The sequence below is a fragment of the Erithacus rubecula genome, assembly GCF_903797595.1.
Source record: "Erithacus rubecula genome assembly, chromosome: 13".
Taxonomy (NCBI): domain Eukaryota; kingdom Metazoa; phylum Chordata; class Aves; order Passeriformes; family Muscicapidae; genus Erithacus; species Erithacus rubecula.
In genome coordinates, this window is record NC_136665.1 from 11,493,740 (window position 1) to 11,507,554 (window position 13,815).

At 40.9% G+C, this 13,815-nt stretch overlaps 1 protein-coding gene across 2 annotated transcripts; it reads left to right on the forward strand.

Moving 5' to 3' along the window:
* Positions 1-1,287: 1,287 nt before the first annotated feature.
* Positions 1,288-13,166, forward strand: CCDC174 (coiled-coil domain containing 174). 2 transcript variants are annotated; one of them, XM_079317094.1, is made up of 12 exons: positions 1,288-1,414; positions 2,856-2,960; positions 3,824-3,924; positions 4,801-4,859; positions 5,779-5,959; positions 7,440-7,535; positions 8,362-8,498; positions 8,878-8,972; positions 9,201-9,348; positions 10,144-10,278; positions 11,352-12,244; positions 12,284-13,166. In XM_079317094.1, the coding sequence occupies exons 1-12, from the start codon at positions 1,373-1,375 to the stop codon at positions 12,386-12,388; spliced, it is 2,097 nt and encodes a 698-aa protein (XP_079173220.1). In that variant the 5' UTR covers positions 1,288-1,372; the 3' UTR covers positions 12,389-13,166. The 2 variants fall into 2 exon arrangements, with proteins under 2 accessions (XP_079173220.1, XP_079173219.1); XM_079317093.1 differs by having other exon boundaries at positions 11,352-13,166.
* Positions 13,167-13,815: the final 649 nt, after the last annotated feature.

The window sequence follows — 13,815 nt, forward strand, 5'->3', positions numbered from 1 at the left end:
CCATGATTTTTCAGTATTCCAATTAAAACCTATCAGACAGTCCTTTTTCTTCATGGGGATGAAAAATTATATGAAGAGTTACCCAGTATAATTAAAACTCTGAATCTCACTCCCCAAGAGCACCTGTGCTCCTCTCTGAGGTTACAGAGCTGGATCCATCACAGGTAGGTGGGTTTGTACTTGGCTGTTATGTTCAGGTCTTATTTCTGTGACACTCATCAACTAAGGCAGGAAAGAGAGTTTTATTTTGGGTCGGTTGGTTTGGGTTGGGGTTTTTTCCTGGTTGTTTTTGTGGGATTTGCTTTTTGTTTTGTTTTTTTTTTCTCTTGATGATACCAAACCACTCAAGTTTTGAGGTTCTCAAGGTTTTAATAGGGGGTTGAGTCAAACTTTTTTTTTTTTTTTTTTCTTTTAGGTGTTAATTAGCAGTTGTAGCTGGATTGTTATGATTAAACAATTGTATTGTGAGCATCACATGTCTGGTCAATCTGCTGTTTTAAGAAAATGAGAAGACAATCCCCAAATGAATGGGCTGTCTGGATGAGAGGCAGCAGGAGGGAAGTCAGAACTGAGCAGTACCTGGAGAAAGATAATTCTGACAGTGGGAGATTGTGACAACTCATTGACCACCTACTCAAAAACTCAAACTGGGCCCCAGACTCAAACAGAGGGAAGAATTGTGCCTGCAGACGAATTAGCAGGAGAAGCAAGAGATAGAACTAGCAAACAGGGGAGTTGAGTAATCTGCATCCAATGAATGTAGGTGCCTTTGTTTATTAAGTAGTATAAATACTGTGAAGTTTGGACAACCGGTGAATTAACCTTGCATGGGACACCCCCAGCTCCCCACTTTGCACAAATGAGATTAAGAAATAGGAATACCTGGCCTCAGCTTGTGACTTGGCACCAGGTAAGGAGCCCACACTGATGCAGAGTTTGAACCATGCACTTGTTCATCCAGCCCCACCCCAGCTCCGGGCCAGCCTGCAATCCTGTCAGTTTCTGGCCACAGCGGCCACCCGCAGCCCAGGGCACCCTCGGCTCTGTCACAACAGCAGCAGCTCCGGCCCCCGGCTGCACAGGGACATTTCCAGTGGGACGCCTGAAGGGTTTGTCCCTCACCTTCCACAAAGGCTCATTTTCACACTCAGTGTGAGCACATGGATTACACAAAGCCAGGGAAGCCCCGGCCGGGAGCGCTCCGCCTTCACCAATGCACAGCAGGCCGAGCCCTCATGACCTCCCCCGACCTCCCCAACATGGCGGCAGCGCCCGCCCTCAGCAGCACTGTCGCGATAGCGCCGCGCTGCCGCCGCGCTTTACGGCAAGGCCGCCCGCCGGGGCAGGAGGCGGTGGCGGAGCCGGTCCCGCCATGGACCGGAGGAAGAAGCCGCTGGACGTGGCCGCGTCCTCGGTGAGTGAATGAGCGGGGAGAGGCAAGATGAACCCCTCTCCGCCTGCCCAGAGGCTTGTAGGGCTGTGAGGTGCGCTCAGCCGCGGGGCTCCCGCGGGCGGGGGGGCCTGGCCGGCGCAGGCCGTCAGGCTGGACCCGGCTGTTCGCTGGTGCCTCCGCTTCCAGAGAAAACAGCCCAGCTGGGAAGTGCTGCTGTTCCGTCTCCTCCTTAACCCCACTGCGATGGGCAGGCATTGCAGCGAATCTGCAGTAAAGGGCTGTGGTAACGCCGTGAGTGGCCCGGCGGGGCTGTGACAGTGGCGGGGCTGGGATTTTGTCCTCTCACCTTCCTGACCAAGCACACGCCCTGCGCTCCAAACCCCAGTCTGCCGGGCCTGGATTTGCCCGTATTCCTGTTGTAATGATAAAATTAGACCATAACAGGGAACAGAGTTTTTCCTAAGGAGCAGGAGATCTATGCTGTGGCAGATTAACTTCCCACCCTTAGGGATGGTGAGATGCTGCTCCTCGCTGCTCTCCAGGACGCTCACGAGAGATGCTGCCAAACACTTCAGATAAGAGTTATGTAAATAGTTAACGTATGTTAATATTTAACTGTGAAATATTTTATATTGAATTTTTGGATGGTCACCTCTGAGCAGAAGGGAGAATGGGTGATTTTTACGATACTGCACTTTGTTGTGCCAGGGACTTGAAAAGCAAATGCTTTCATGCTTGAGGCAAGTATTAATACCAAGGTGTGCCACTTTCCTGGTTTAATGTACATCTCTGAAGTTTGTTGTTTGTAGGATTTGCAGAAAAAGTAGTACAATATGCTCTTGGAGACTAGTTTTGTAATTCCAAGATAACACCACTGCCGATGATGTTTCTTAATAAAAGCTGAGATGGGCCTTGGTCAGAGATGGCAACGCTATTCATACATTTATTTTAAAATAAGAAGAAAGAAAATCTAAAACTATTAATCAGTACATAAAGCAGTGGGAAAAAAATATCATTTTTGTGATCGCAAATTTTTATCAGTCATTTTCTGAGGTAGGATTTTATTAATTACCTAATGGTTAAAAGTTCCCTTTTCATATTCAGTAGTGTTTTTCATTATTTCTCTGTTTGTTTGCCATTAGGAGGCTGGTAAAATCTAGACAGAATTATGCCTCTCTTATCCTCATTATGTAGCAAACGATCAAGGATATCTTTGGGGGCTATCTTTGGGGATTGTTTTAATCCCTAATCATAATTTGCATTCTGTGGTTTTCTATTTTGTTTGCTGCAGAAGGTGATCTTGGTGATCAGATCACAGCTTCAAAGTTCCACAGAAGAATGCAATCAAATGCTTCCATAACAGTAAATAACAGCTTGTTTCCTAGAGATCCAGTTATTTATTGCAGTAACTGATGTCTGTGCATGTGATCTGTTATTTATGTGTTGTTTTCTGGTGATGTAGCTGGTAGATCTCAAAGCTGAACTCTTCCGAAAGCAAGAGGAATTCAAGAAAGAAAAGCTATTGAAAGATGCTGGTGTCTTTGCAAAACCCAAAACATCTCATAAGGTAAAAATAATCTTCCATGGTTGTTTTTCTCATTCTTTGTCCTGAAAGTAAGGAAGTTATATTCAAATCTAAATAATAGTAAATACTCAGAGCTGTGTTTCTAGTCAAATATAAAATGTGCATGGATGTGAATGTTCTTTAAAGTTCATTTCTAGGTGAGATTCCTGTGCACAGCAGAAAGCTTATGCTCACCTAAATCCCCTCTTAATCTTCATTCCCCAAGGATTCACACCCTTTAATTATAGGAGAAGATGTTTCTTTTTTTATTAGAGGATTTTGTATGATGCTGCAGGATAGAGGATGAGAAATTCTTCCAGAGTCACTGAACTTCCTTGATAAATGCTCTGCTATCTGTTTGTGGTGTACAATAATGAATGCACAATTATTTCTCTTGTTTTGCTCCATACTGCACTTTGGGTTTGTTCATTCTGTAGCTTTCTAGAAGCAGAATGTGCTGTTCCTGCCATTTTTGAAGCACATGCAGCATTTACACTGTTATGCTGCAAACAGGCCAACTGATTGTATTTTCTATCTAAAATGGAGGCAATAAAGAATCAAAAGAACTTGTACCTATTTAATCATCAAGATTGCATTATCAGGTTTTTTTAATCTTAACATCTTTGCCAGAATAGTCTGATTTCTGAGTACCTTTGGGTTTTTTAGCTTCTCAGCCTGCCCTTACCTATGATACCATCCTGCAGCCTGAGTTAATTCAGTACAAACCTGCTGTATCCTTGAGACAGGAATAGTCTTCCATGATTGATGTGCATTGTTTGCATCATAGACTTGAAATATTTTTTTTTATTGCAATTATTTCAATATTTTCATCTATTTGTTTGTTGTTACAAAATTGTCCTCTGCAGAAACCAAGTATCTGGACCAAACAGAACACAGGAGTTGCAAATCGAGCTGCAAAAGATGTTGAGGAGAAGGCAGAAGAGCAGGATATATTGGATAAATCAAGGTAGCTCTTAGGCTTTGTAAGAAAGGAATGCTTTGCAAAATTTGGTTTTTGGCATTTAGAAAAGCACAGAAGTTTTTTGAACTAGCAGTTCTCATGAGACCAACCAGTAATTCCAGCATCATCCATACTTTTTACCTGTAGTGTACAAACTGCATCCCAGCAGTCTCATGCTCTCATGCCCTCACATTATCACAGCTGTCTAAATGTGTCAGGTTTCTGCTTTTTTTTTAAAGTAATCTTTAGAATTACCAGCCAGTGCAGTGACATGTTAGAATTCTGTAGCAAAGTGTTTCTTGGGCTTGACAGAAAATGTCTCTTTTTTTCAATAATTACCTCATTTTCTAAATGGGCTGTTTGTACAAAAAGATATATGTTGAGAATGCCATTTTTAAACCTTTGCTGTGCTTCTGTAAGGAGATACTTGCTCTTTGAAGTTCCAGAAATTCGCTACAGTTTTCTCTTCAGATTCTAAGATTAAGTGTAACTTTGTGTTATCTTTTTCTCCTGTAAAACTGTCTTTCAGTATCTGCAAATAATGGTTTAGCTTCCAGTATTTATCTGACAAACCACAGTACTTAGATAAAGGTGGAATTTTTGTAACGTCATGTTTCTGCCTACTTGACAAATTATATTTAAGATCCAATTTGTAACTTCACTATAATTATTTTCGCTATAAATGCTGGAATTGGAAAAGATTGTATCTTCAAAAATGCGAGTGAAGGTGCAAAACAAGAGCCAGGCATAAGTCAGCTTCTAATAAACACCTCAAGCACTACCAGAATTTTCCTGTTCCATTTATCTAAGGCTAAATAGGTCACTTTAAACTGTGCTTGGAATTGGCAGGATTGCAAGGTTAATGTTTTTTTTCTTTCTCAGGAAGAAGCTTGAAGAGAAAGCAAAGTTGTATGAGAAAATGACAAAAGGAGACTTTCCAGGTGAACAACAATATTCCAAAATGAGTATTTATATATGTATGAATTCTCAGAATTATTATGCAAAGTGATTGACATGGTTTATTCAACTTTGAAAAGGAGAAAAATACATTTACTGGAGAAAATAAAACTACTTTTGAAGGCCAACCTGACCAAGTAAAGCACTAGGGGCTTGTTTCACTCATTAAGTGGGTGGACTATATTCTGTTTTTTTCAATACAGTATCTTAGAAAAACAACAAAAAAAATTGTTCTCCTTTGTGCAATCTTTGGATTGCATTTCTGATGCTCTACTGCACTCTAATTGTTGCCTTTATGAGGAGAAAAGGATCAGGAGACAAGTCTGGCTGGTCCATATGTGAATGCCAGTCATGCATCTAATAAGGTTAGAGAATGCTAATCTGTTCATTTCTTCTCTCACACATTCAGTCCCTTTCAAAAAGTAATTATTAAAGTCGAATATAAATCTCCTTGCAGTTAATCTGTTTTCTTTACCAGTGTCTATCTTCATTCATATAACCCTACCACTTTCCTCTGCTTTTCTAAAAAGTACCCTCATGAATCTTGGCTCCTGCCAATATAACAAATGTTAAGCATCAAAAAAGTATTTGAGCTGTTACATGGCAAATCCTTTGCTTATGAAATGGTTAATGAGCAGAAAATGTTTTGCTGCAAATAATGGAGCCTTTTCTGTACTGCACACAATGCCCTGAAACTTCAATTCAGAAATAGATGTTATCACTGTGGAGCCATTTGATAGCTCCGGGTTTATTTGGCACTGAATGAGATTTAAGTGTTCCCCAATAGTGTGGTCAAGGGCATCACTGGCAGCTGAAAAGCTGATTGTAGCTATTTGGTATTGATTTTGTGCTCAGCTCTGTTCTTTTCATGGCTGTTCTCTAAGAATCGATTTTCTGCCTTAGATGAAGAAACTGAGGATTTGTACCTGGTGGATTTCACTCAGAAGATCATAGACAAACAGCACGAAGTACAGGAGCTGCATCAGAGTGAAGCTGCTGGGAAGACTTCAGAAAGAGACACAGATGAGGAGGAAATTCAGCCTGAAGCAGACATTCCACCACCAGAGGACCCGGATGAGGAATGGTTGGTGCTACTGATTGGGCTCATCTGTCCTGCCACTCTTATTCTTCAGAACTGCATTAGAAAATACTTTTCTTTTCCAAAATGTGTGAAGTGGCACCTTTGTTTTTCTTTTTTGTTTCATATTACACATTGACAAGGAGGTGTTATGAGCCTTTCATTTCTCCTATGAGGACAGTCCTCCACGTCACATTCATTTCCACACAGATAACACTGCAATAGAATCTATATCCAGGATCTTGAGAAATTGCTATGATAGCAATGTATGGGGGGAAAACATCATCTCCTCTCTTATTTTCTTGCATAGTTTATGCGAGTAGTCATCACAGATTGGTACCATTTGATGCTTTGATGTGCTGAATTGAAATGTATTTTAGCAAAACTTGAGGATTTTAATGTATTCATCTTCCCTTCTTTAATTGTGAATGACTTAAAAATGAGCAGTCATTTCACTGTGCAGCCTTCTCTTAAAGGAGAGAAACTCTGGTTGGAATAAGAACACGATTTTCAGCATTTTTTTCCACTTTGCTGTAACACAGCAAATAGTCTCTGACAGTTTTTTGTGTCATTCCAAGTAATCACTAGTTACTTCATCTGAGACATTAGGAATAATTATGAAACTAGTTCTAACTAAACATTTTCCTTGCCCATTTGTTTAAAATGTTTGTGGAATAAGAGATTTTACATCTGGTAATCAGTTTAAACCAGCAGTAACCAATACAAAACAGCACCTCTATTCTTCAAATACTAAACTGTAGATATCCTTAGAAACTATGTAAAAGACTTACTAAAAGCATAAATCTTTAAAAGTTTGGAGGTTGGGAGCTAGATTGCCAGTCATACTTTTTCAGATATAATATTCTTTAGAATGGGATAATTGAGGCAGCTTGATGCTAAAGAACTTTCTACATCACAGGACAATGCATGTAGCTCTTAAAAGCTTTTTCAACAACTGTAAATCAGGTGTTCAGTACTATAAAGATAATAGCTTCAAAGGAACATTTTGCTTGTGTTTTAGTCAGCCTTTGTTATGCCAGTTGAATGCACACTATCAGTCTGTTCTGAATGGCTTTAGACCAATAATTGAAATGTATTGTAGCGATTTCATATCCACGAGAAGTCAATGCTGCATCATTATCTTCACCATGGGAAGCAAACCGTAGGCTGAGTTCTGTTTTGTTGTGAAAACTACATGATATTGTTACTTCTGAACATTTTTTACACCATTTTATTGCCCAGGCAAACAGGGGTCTCAAAGGGAGATTGAATAAATGTCTGGTAGAACTGTTGTATGCCCCATTCAGAACTGTCCTCTTAATCTGGGAGTGTGCTAAGTGAAAAGCCAGAGCAACTGTCACACACAAATAGACTGAGAGGTGACAAATACTCTTTGGAAAGGGTCACTGCTTCTGTCTTCTGGGTAAGACTTCTGTCAGTCTGCAAATGGTAGTTTTGCACTGTGTTTCTTTTTCTTACATTACAGGGTTGATTATGTTGATTTCTTGGGCCGATCTAGACGCTGTATGAAGAAGGATTTACCAAGTCTACTCAAAATGGATCAGGAACTTCAAGGGAAAAGGTGTGGTTTCTCTGATGGAGCTTTAACTTTTTTTTTTTTTCCATGAGAAGGAAGAGAAGCTGTAATTTGTCATCCCATTCTGAATCCAGATGTTACTGCTTTCTCTAGATTTGCATAGTTTGCAGAGAAGGGTTTTAATAATTGATGTAGCAATCTCAGATATTTGTTGCATCTTTAAAAACTGGAGTCCTTGTATTTCGTTATACCTTCTGTAAAATACCAGGAGAGTGGTTCCTGGTTCTGATTAATGTGGAAACTGATTATAGTCTTTCAGCAATTCCAAATTCTTTATTATATTCAAAGTGAATTTTTTAGACCTCCATTTGTTTGATTTTGTTCTTCTGTTAAACAGTTATTTAACATCTCTTCTGTTAAAATTGCTTCCTTATTAATATTTGGGTATTAATATTCAAATATTAATATTTTGCATGGATCTCTTGGGTAAATACTTAGCTTTTTGCTACTTCAAATACCTTTCATTTTCTTACATTAAATCTGAAATGTTCCTATATGTGATTGCTAGAATCCCCACAGATGCCAAGAACTGATTATTTCATCTCCCAATCTGTGATTTGATAATTATTTCATAAAGCTTCTGAAAAGGGATATGATTTGTCTTTTAATGACACATTCTGCCAATACCTTGTTTTAGAGGCAGCTTTGCATTTCTGTCTCCATCAGGTCATCAACATTGTATCACTAAGTAGTGTCTACAATGATCTGTGTTTTGTGGAAACTCCAATAGTGGATCAGACCAAATCATACTTGCACTGTTTGTTACAAACTGGTAAATTCTGCTCTGTAATCCTTCATTTTTTCTAATTAGACAAGAACCTGATGGGAATACTCTGTTATCTGAAGACATGAGAAGAGAACTTCAGAGGCAGCAGTGGGAAAAGGAAGAAGAAGAAGCCCTCAGAAAACCCATGGGGCCCATACATTATGAGGACATTCGAGAAAATGGTACACTGCCATCCTTTATATCACTTACCTTTCTATCACCAAAGGGATCAGTTGTAGAGGGAGCAAAGGAAAGTGACTTCCTGTGCCTGTATGGCAAAGTGTAGGTGTGTGCTAAGCCACATGTGTAATAACTGTTGAAAGTTGCCAGTACATAAGTCTAAGTTTATTTTTTCTTCAAATTGTATTTTTCTCAAATGTTTCTCTACCTCCTCCAGTGTTCTCCTTCAGGAAGCTTCACTTTATGTATCATCTAAAGCAAGCCTTTTTTAAAACTAATGCAGTGTTGGGAATAATTCCATGCCTGAAAGCAGGGTGCCTGAAGGCTGTAGTTCTTGTCAATTATAAACTGAATCAAACTTATTGTTTTTCTCCTATTCAGAGGCCAGGCAGCTCGGTGTTGGTTACTTTGCCTTTTCTCGGGACCAAGAACTCAGGCATAAACAACGGGCAACACTGGACATGCTGAGGGAGCAGGTATGAGAGTAAAGAGCAGAGTGGTTTCAGTGGTTACTGTCTTTATTTATTGTATAAGTGCTACATTAGGTGATGTGCCTGCAGCTGACTCCAAAAAAGCTTGGCTTCTTTTTTCCTGTTGAAACCTGGTACTTGGTTAGGATTGCTTTTACATGTTTTGTGAAGGAAGATATGTACTTGTTTATAATAAGGAAGGAAGATTAATTCATGCTTTTCTTTGCTGTTAAGACCCTTGATCAGAGAAATAAACGTGAACAGCTGAAGGAGAAGAGGAAGGCAGCTCTAGATGCAAGGCTGTCCAAACTTCGAGCACGGAAGATTCAAAAGTTAAGGGAAGCTGGATTAGAGGAAGAGGCTGAAAAACTGGAGAATGGAGGTATGATCTGTTGTGTTTTTAACTTAAATACTTGCTGTTTTACCTTGTTCTTGATCTATGGGCAGACAGATTCTAATTTATATTTGTTTAGACATTCAATATATTGGTATTGTGTGTTCTATGTATACAATTAACATAACTGTTAGGATAACAAGTGTTGATGTTATTGTGTGTGGATATCAAATCATGCCAGAAATAGCTTCATAATGCAGGTAGAAATATAGTATGTAGATTGTAGCATTTTTTTGATTCACACCTGACAGCAGGAATTACATGGGTTAATTATGCAGGTTGAGGTTAGAGCTGCTGACATGGCTTTTTCTTCTATGAAGATGAGGTAGACTAAGTAGTAACAAGTCAATTTTGATGTCATACAATATACACTGTGACAGTTTCAGTGCAGTGTGTGAATTGGAGATACAGCTGACTCTAGGATTTAGGATTATGAATTTGAATTCTAATCCTGTCTCTGTGCTGTCTCCCTTATGACACTGATAGTCAACTTGTACTGTCTGTCTCCAACTGGAAAATGTAGCTAATATTTCATTGTGTCAGAATTCCATGCAAGTGATTAACTGTGAAGTGTTCTGGAAATGAAGAACAGCATCATGCCACTGCTCACTGTTATGGTTGTTCAGAAGAACAAGAATGCAAATTGCTTTCTCCAGTAAATGCAATAGAGATACTGTTCTTATTGGAGAAATATGGAAATAAATGTTCTTATTTTTACCTGTGAGGGTCATACATATTTTGTTCTGTAACTGACAGTCTCTACTATCTCTTCCTGTAACACAGAGGTTAAAGGTGCTGCTGAAGAACCAGAACCTCCAAGAGTCACTGCAGCAAGTAGGAAGGTAGAGGTTGTCATCCAGGAGAGGAGAGACACAAAGCCTGGAGTGCCTTATGTCCGAGAGTGGGATAAAGGCAAAGGTAAGGAAATGCAGATTCAGGATCATTGTTGGGAAAGAGCATGTACACTGCCATTTTCATGTCTGTTTTGTGACCAACTAGGGTAAGACTGAGAAGCACTGAAATCCTTTCTGCCTTGCTACTGATGACTCTCCAGTGTCCAGGGCAGTGACTGTGAAGGGTGCCTTTGTGCCACCAGCTGCTATTATAGCTGCTGTAATGTCCCCATAATTTTTCTTCAGTATGAGTTACTGCATTTCCAGATGATCTGGACAGGTTGACAGAATGATAAATTCTGTAGTTCATAAAATGTACTGTATGATCCTTTTTTGATATATTCCTGTGGCTTGTGCTACCTGATATCAGGATATATCACACAAACAGCTACAGCATAATACTAAAACATGATGCAAGCAGAGACCACTTCAGTGCCTGCATCCTGTTTTGAAGAATCTTCCTTTTCACAAAGTGATAGCTGTCTTGTAGGTCCTTCCCAAACCTATTAACTCATTTTGCACTATTAATGTAAGCTTATGCACATTTTTCTAATCTGATGCCTGACTTCTAAGTAAAAGCAAACAAGGAATAGGCAAAGCATGCAAATGCTCACTTTCTTTAGTACTATAACAGCACTATTCCTCTTCTGTGCAAGACTGATATTTCCAGATTTTTCTTACTTTTCAGTCTTTATGTTCCATTAATGAACATCGCTATGAGGGGAAACTTCATGGTTCCATTAAAACCCCAGACTTTGAGATCCTATCTCATCCATCTTTATCCTGCCTGACACTATTTTTTTCCTTCCTCTGAGGAAGTCTGGTATCTCACTAAGACCCAGGCAGCACTGCAGCAAATACTACACTCTGAAAGCAGCTTACTCAGAGGACAGCTTACTCTAAAATGCAGAGTGAACTAACTGTGGTTCACGGAAGTTATCTGCACTAGATTTCCATGTAGCATGAGGTGGAAAAGGAACTTCAGGTGGCTTTGCACAGATGCACGTTCTTTGTTTTCCAATTTGTTTTCCCTCCTGTCTCACTGACCTTCAGACCTTGAAATCTATGCTAAATCTACCATTTTCCTGTTTCTAACAGAACTGATGTTTGGACAATGGGAAAAGAAACAGGAAGAACTTAGAGATGAGCGAGACCCAGAATTTGCACCACCTTCTGATTACTTTTTGGGACAAAAGAAAGATGATTATTACCGAAGTCGGAATTTGAACAGTTCTGAAACCTCCTCTGAAAACCTGGAAACAGAGAGAGCACAAAACCAACAGGGGCCATCAGTGCAGGGCAGCGGTAGCAGCGCTGGAGATGTGCCACCGTCAGCACAGGCTTCCAACAACAACATTCCAGATAAGCCAGGGCCAGCAGAGCCCAGTGGCCGTGACACTCAGGGTGTGTCATCAGCAGAGGATGACAGCAGCGGGGACGAGGACACGCTACCACCAGCACAGGTTTATGGCTACAGTGCCCGAGCTGTGCCACCACCACTGCGGGGTTACGGCTACAGCGCCCGGGCTGTGCCACCGCCCATGCCAGCCTATGGCTATGGCACCCCTGAGCTGCCCTTCCCAGTGCAGGCCTACGGCTATGGAGCACCAGGAATGGTGCCACCAATGCATGGCTACGGCTACGGCACTCCTGAGATGCCCTTTGCAATGCAGGCTTATGGCTATGGCACCCAGGGTGTGCCACCAGGAATGCAGAGCTGTGCATGCAGCACCCAGGGTGTGCCACCAGGAATGCAGAGCTGTGCATGCAGCACCCAAGATGTGCCACCAGGAATGCAGACTTGCAGCTGCAGTGCCCAGGATGTGCCACCAGGAACACAGGTCTGTGACCTCAGCAGCCAACATGTGCCATCAGGAATACACACTTGTGGATGCAGCAGCCAAGATGTTCCACCAGGAACACACACCTGCAGCTGCAGCACCCAAGAGATGCCACCAGGAACAGACACCTGTGGCAGCAGCACCCAGGATGTGCCACCAGGAACGCAGGCCAGTGGCTGCAGCACTCAGGATATGACACCTCCAGTGCAGACTGACAGCAGTGACACTCCAAATCAGGAACCACTTTATCAAAGTTTAGATGATATGCTCTCTTATTATAGACAAGTGACTTGAGCTGAGCAAAAATACAAGCAAGAACCATTATCTAAAGAACTGAGATATAATTAATTATGTGCTCGGAAGAATATTATTTTCCCACATATGGGAAAAAATAAGTTTCTGTAAGCACATCAGAATAAATCTCCTGGACACCTGAGCTGTTTTACATCACAGCTATATTTTGCCCTGTTGGTTTGTTTTATTCTTACCTCTTTACTAAAATTTAACTCTTTGACACTTACAGCTGAACTTAAGAGTATATTAATTACTTGCTTTCACAAGATAAACTCCTTCAGTTGGTTGCTCTTGACTGGCTTCCAGTTTGGAGGTACTACAAGTTCAGTGACATCCACAGAAACAGTATGGAAGTGGTAGGTCCTCTGCTGCCAAATGCAGAGTGATTTTGTTCCTTATTTAATCTCCTGTCTTTTACACCAGAGAAGTTTCCTCTTCTAAAACCTCACAGAATCAGTATCTGGAAGCCATTCAGAACAGGGTATAATTTCCTTGGAGCTGAACTAACTAAAGAGTGTGCAAAGTCTTTTCAAACAGTAGAGCTTGATGTGAATTGATCACAGTAATCATATCCTTCAGTGGATTTCCTTACAAAGAATATTTGTGTCTATTTTGCTATTTTGACATCCATTTCCAACTTTTTTTTCTGTGCCCTTCACACTGTGATAATTTTATGTGTATCTATGATTTAGGAGTTACATTGTCTTTACATTAGTTTAAGATTGAACTGGAGCTGCATTTATTACAGTGTTATGTAAAAAGATACAATCAAAGTGTCTCTTTGTTTACTTTCATTTCCAAGGCCAGTTATTAAACAGGAGGACTCTTGGCTAGGAGGGAAGTTCAGTGCCTACATTAAAGTTAAGCCTGTTGAGAAAAGCTCTCCCACTGCAGTGATCTGTCACTTTGCCATTTGGTCTCCTTCCATCTTGTCTTGCTTTTTTTTTTGCTGAGATGCTTTTTTAATATTGTTTCATGCTGTGGAGCACACATCTCTGTTCACTGCTCTTCCCTCAGACCACCTCAAGTTAGCTTGGCTGGGATCAGCAACCTCATTCATTTCATTCACTAGTTCCTGGGGCAAACAATTCCTTGTTGATACACTGCCAAGGTTTTATTTCTTTCATATTTTGGAGCGTGCTGTCTCCCTGTCCCTCTTTCTCCTCATTTAAACCACTCCCAGGTTACCTACTTTGGCACCAGTCAGTGGGGGTGTGGGTGAGCAGTGTGGGCAGGGATCTGCCACCATCAGTGTGTGACTGATGGAAGTAAATCCATCTTGCAGAACTGTGAGCACTCTCTGGTTGTGTTTCATGGCTGGAGCTCTGCCCTAAGAGGTACCAGTGGTGGCTTGTGTAGCCTTCAGTGATCTGCACAGATGCAGGGGCACTCCCTGCTCCGTATCTAAGACAGCTTTGCCCTACATT

Bases quoted from the DNA above. Each gene is read 5' to 3' on its own strand.
- CCDC174 (XM_079317093.1), top strand. From the start codon at position 1,373: ATGGACCGGAGGAAGAAGCCGCTGGACGTGGCCGCGTCCTCG. The intron at 5,960-7,439 runs GTTGGTGCTACT...CTTACATTACAG, and splicing joins GAGGACCCGGATGAGGAATG to GGTTGATTATGTTGATTTCT. The intron at 8,973-9,200 runs GTATGAGAGTAA...TTTGCTGTTAAG, and splicing joins TGGACATGCTGAGGGAGCAG to ACCCTTGATCAGAGAAATAA.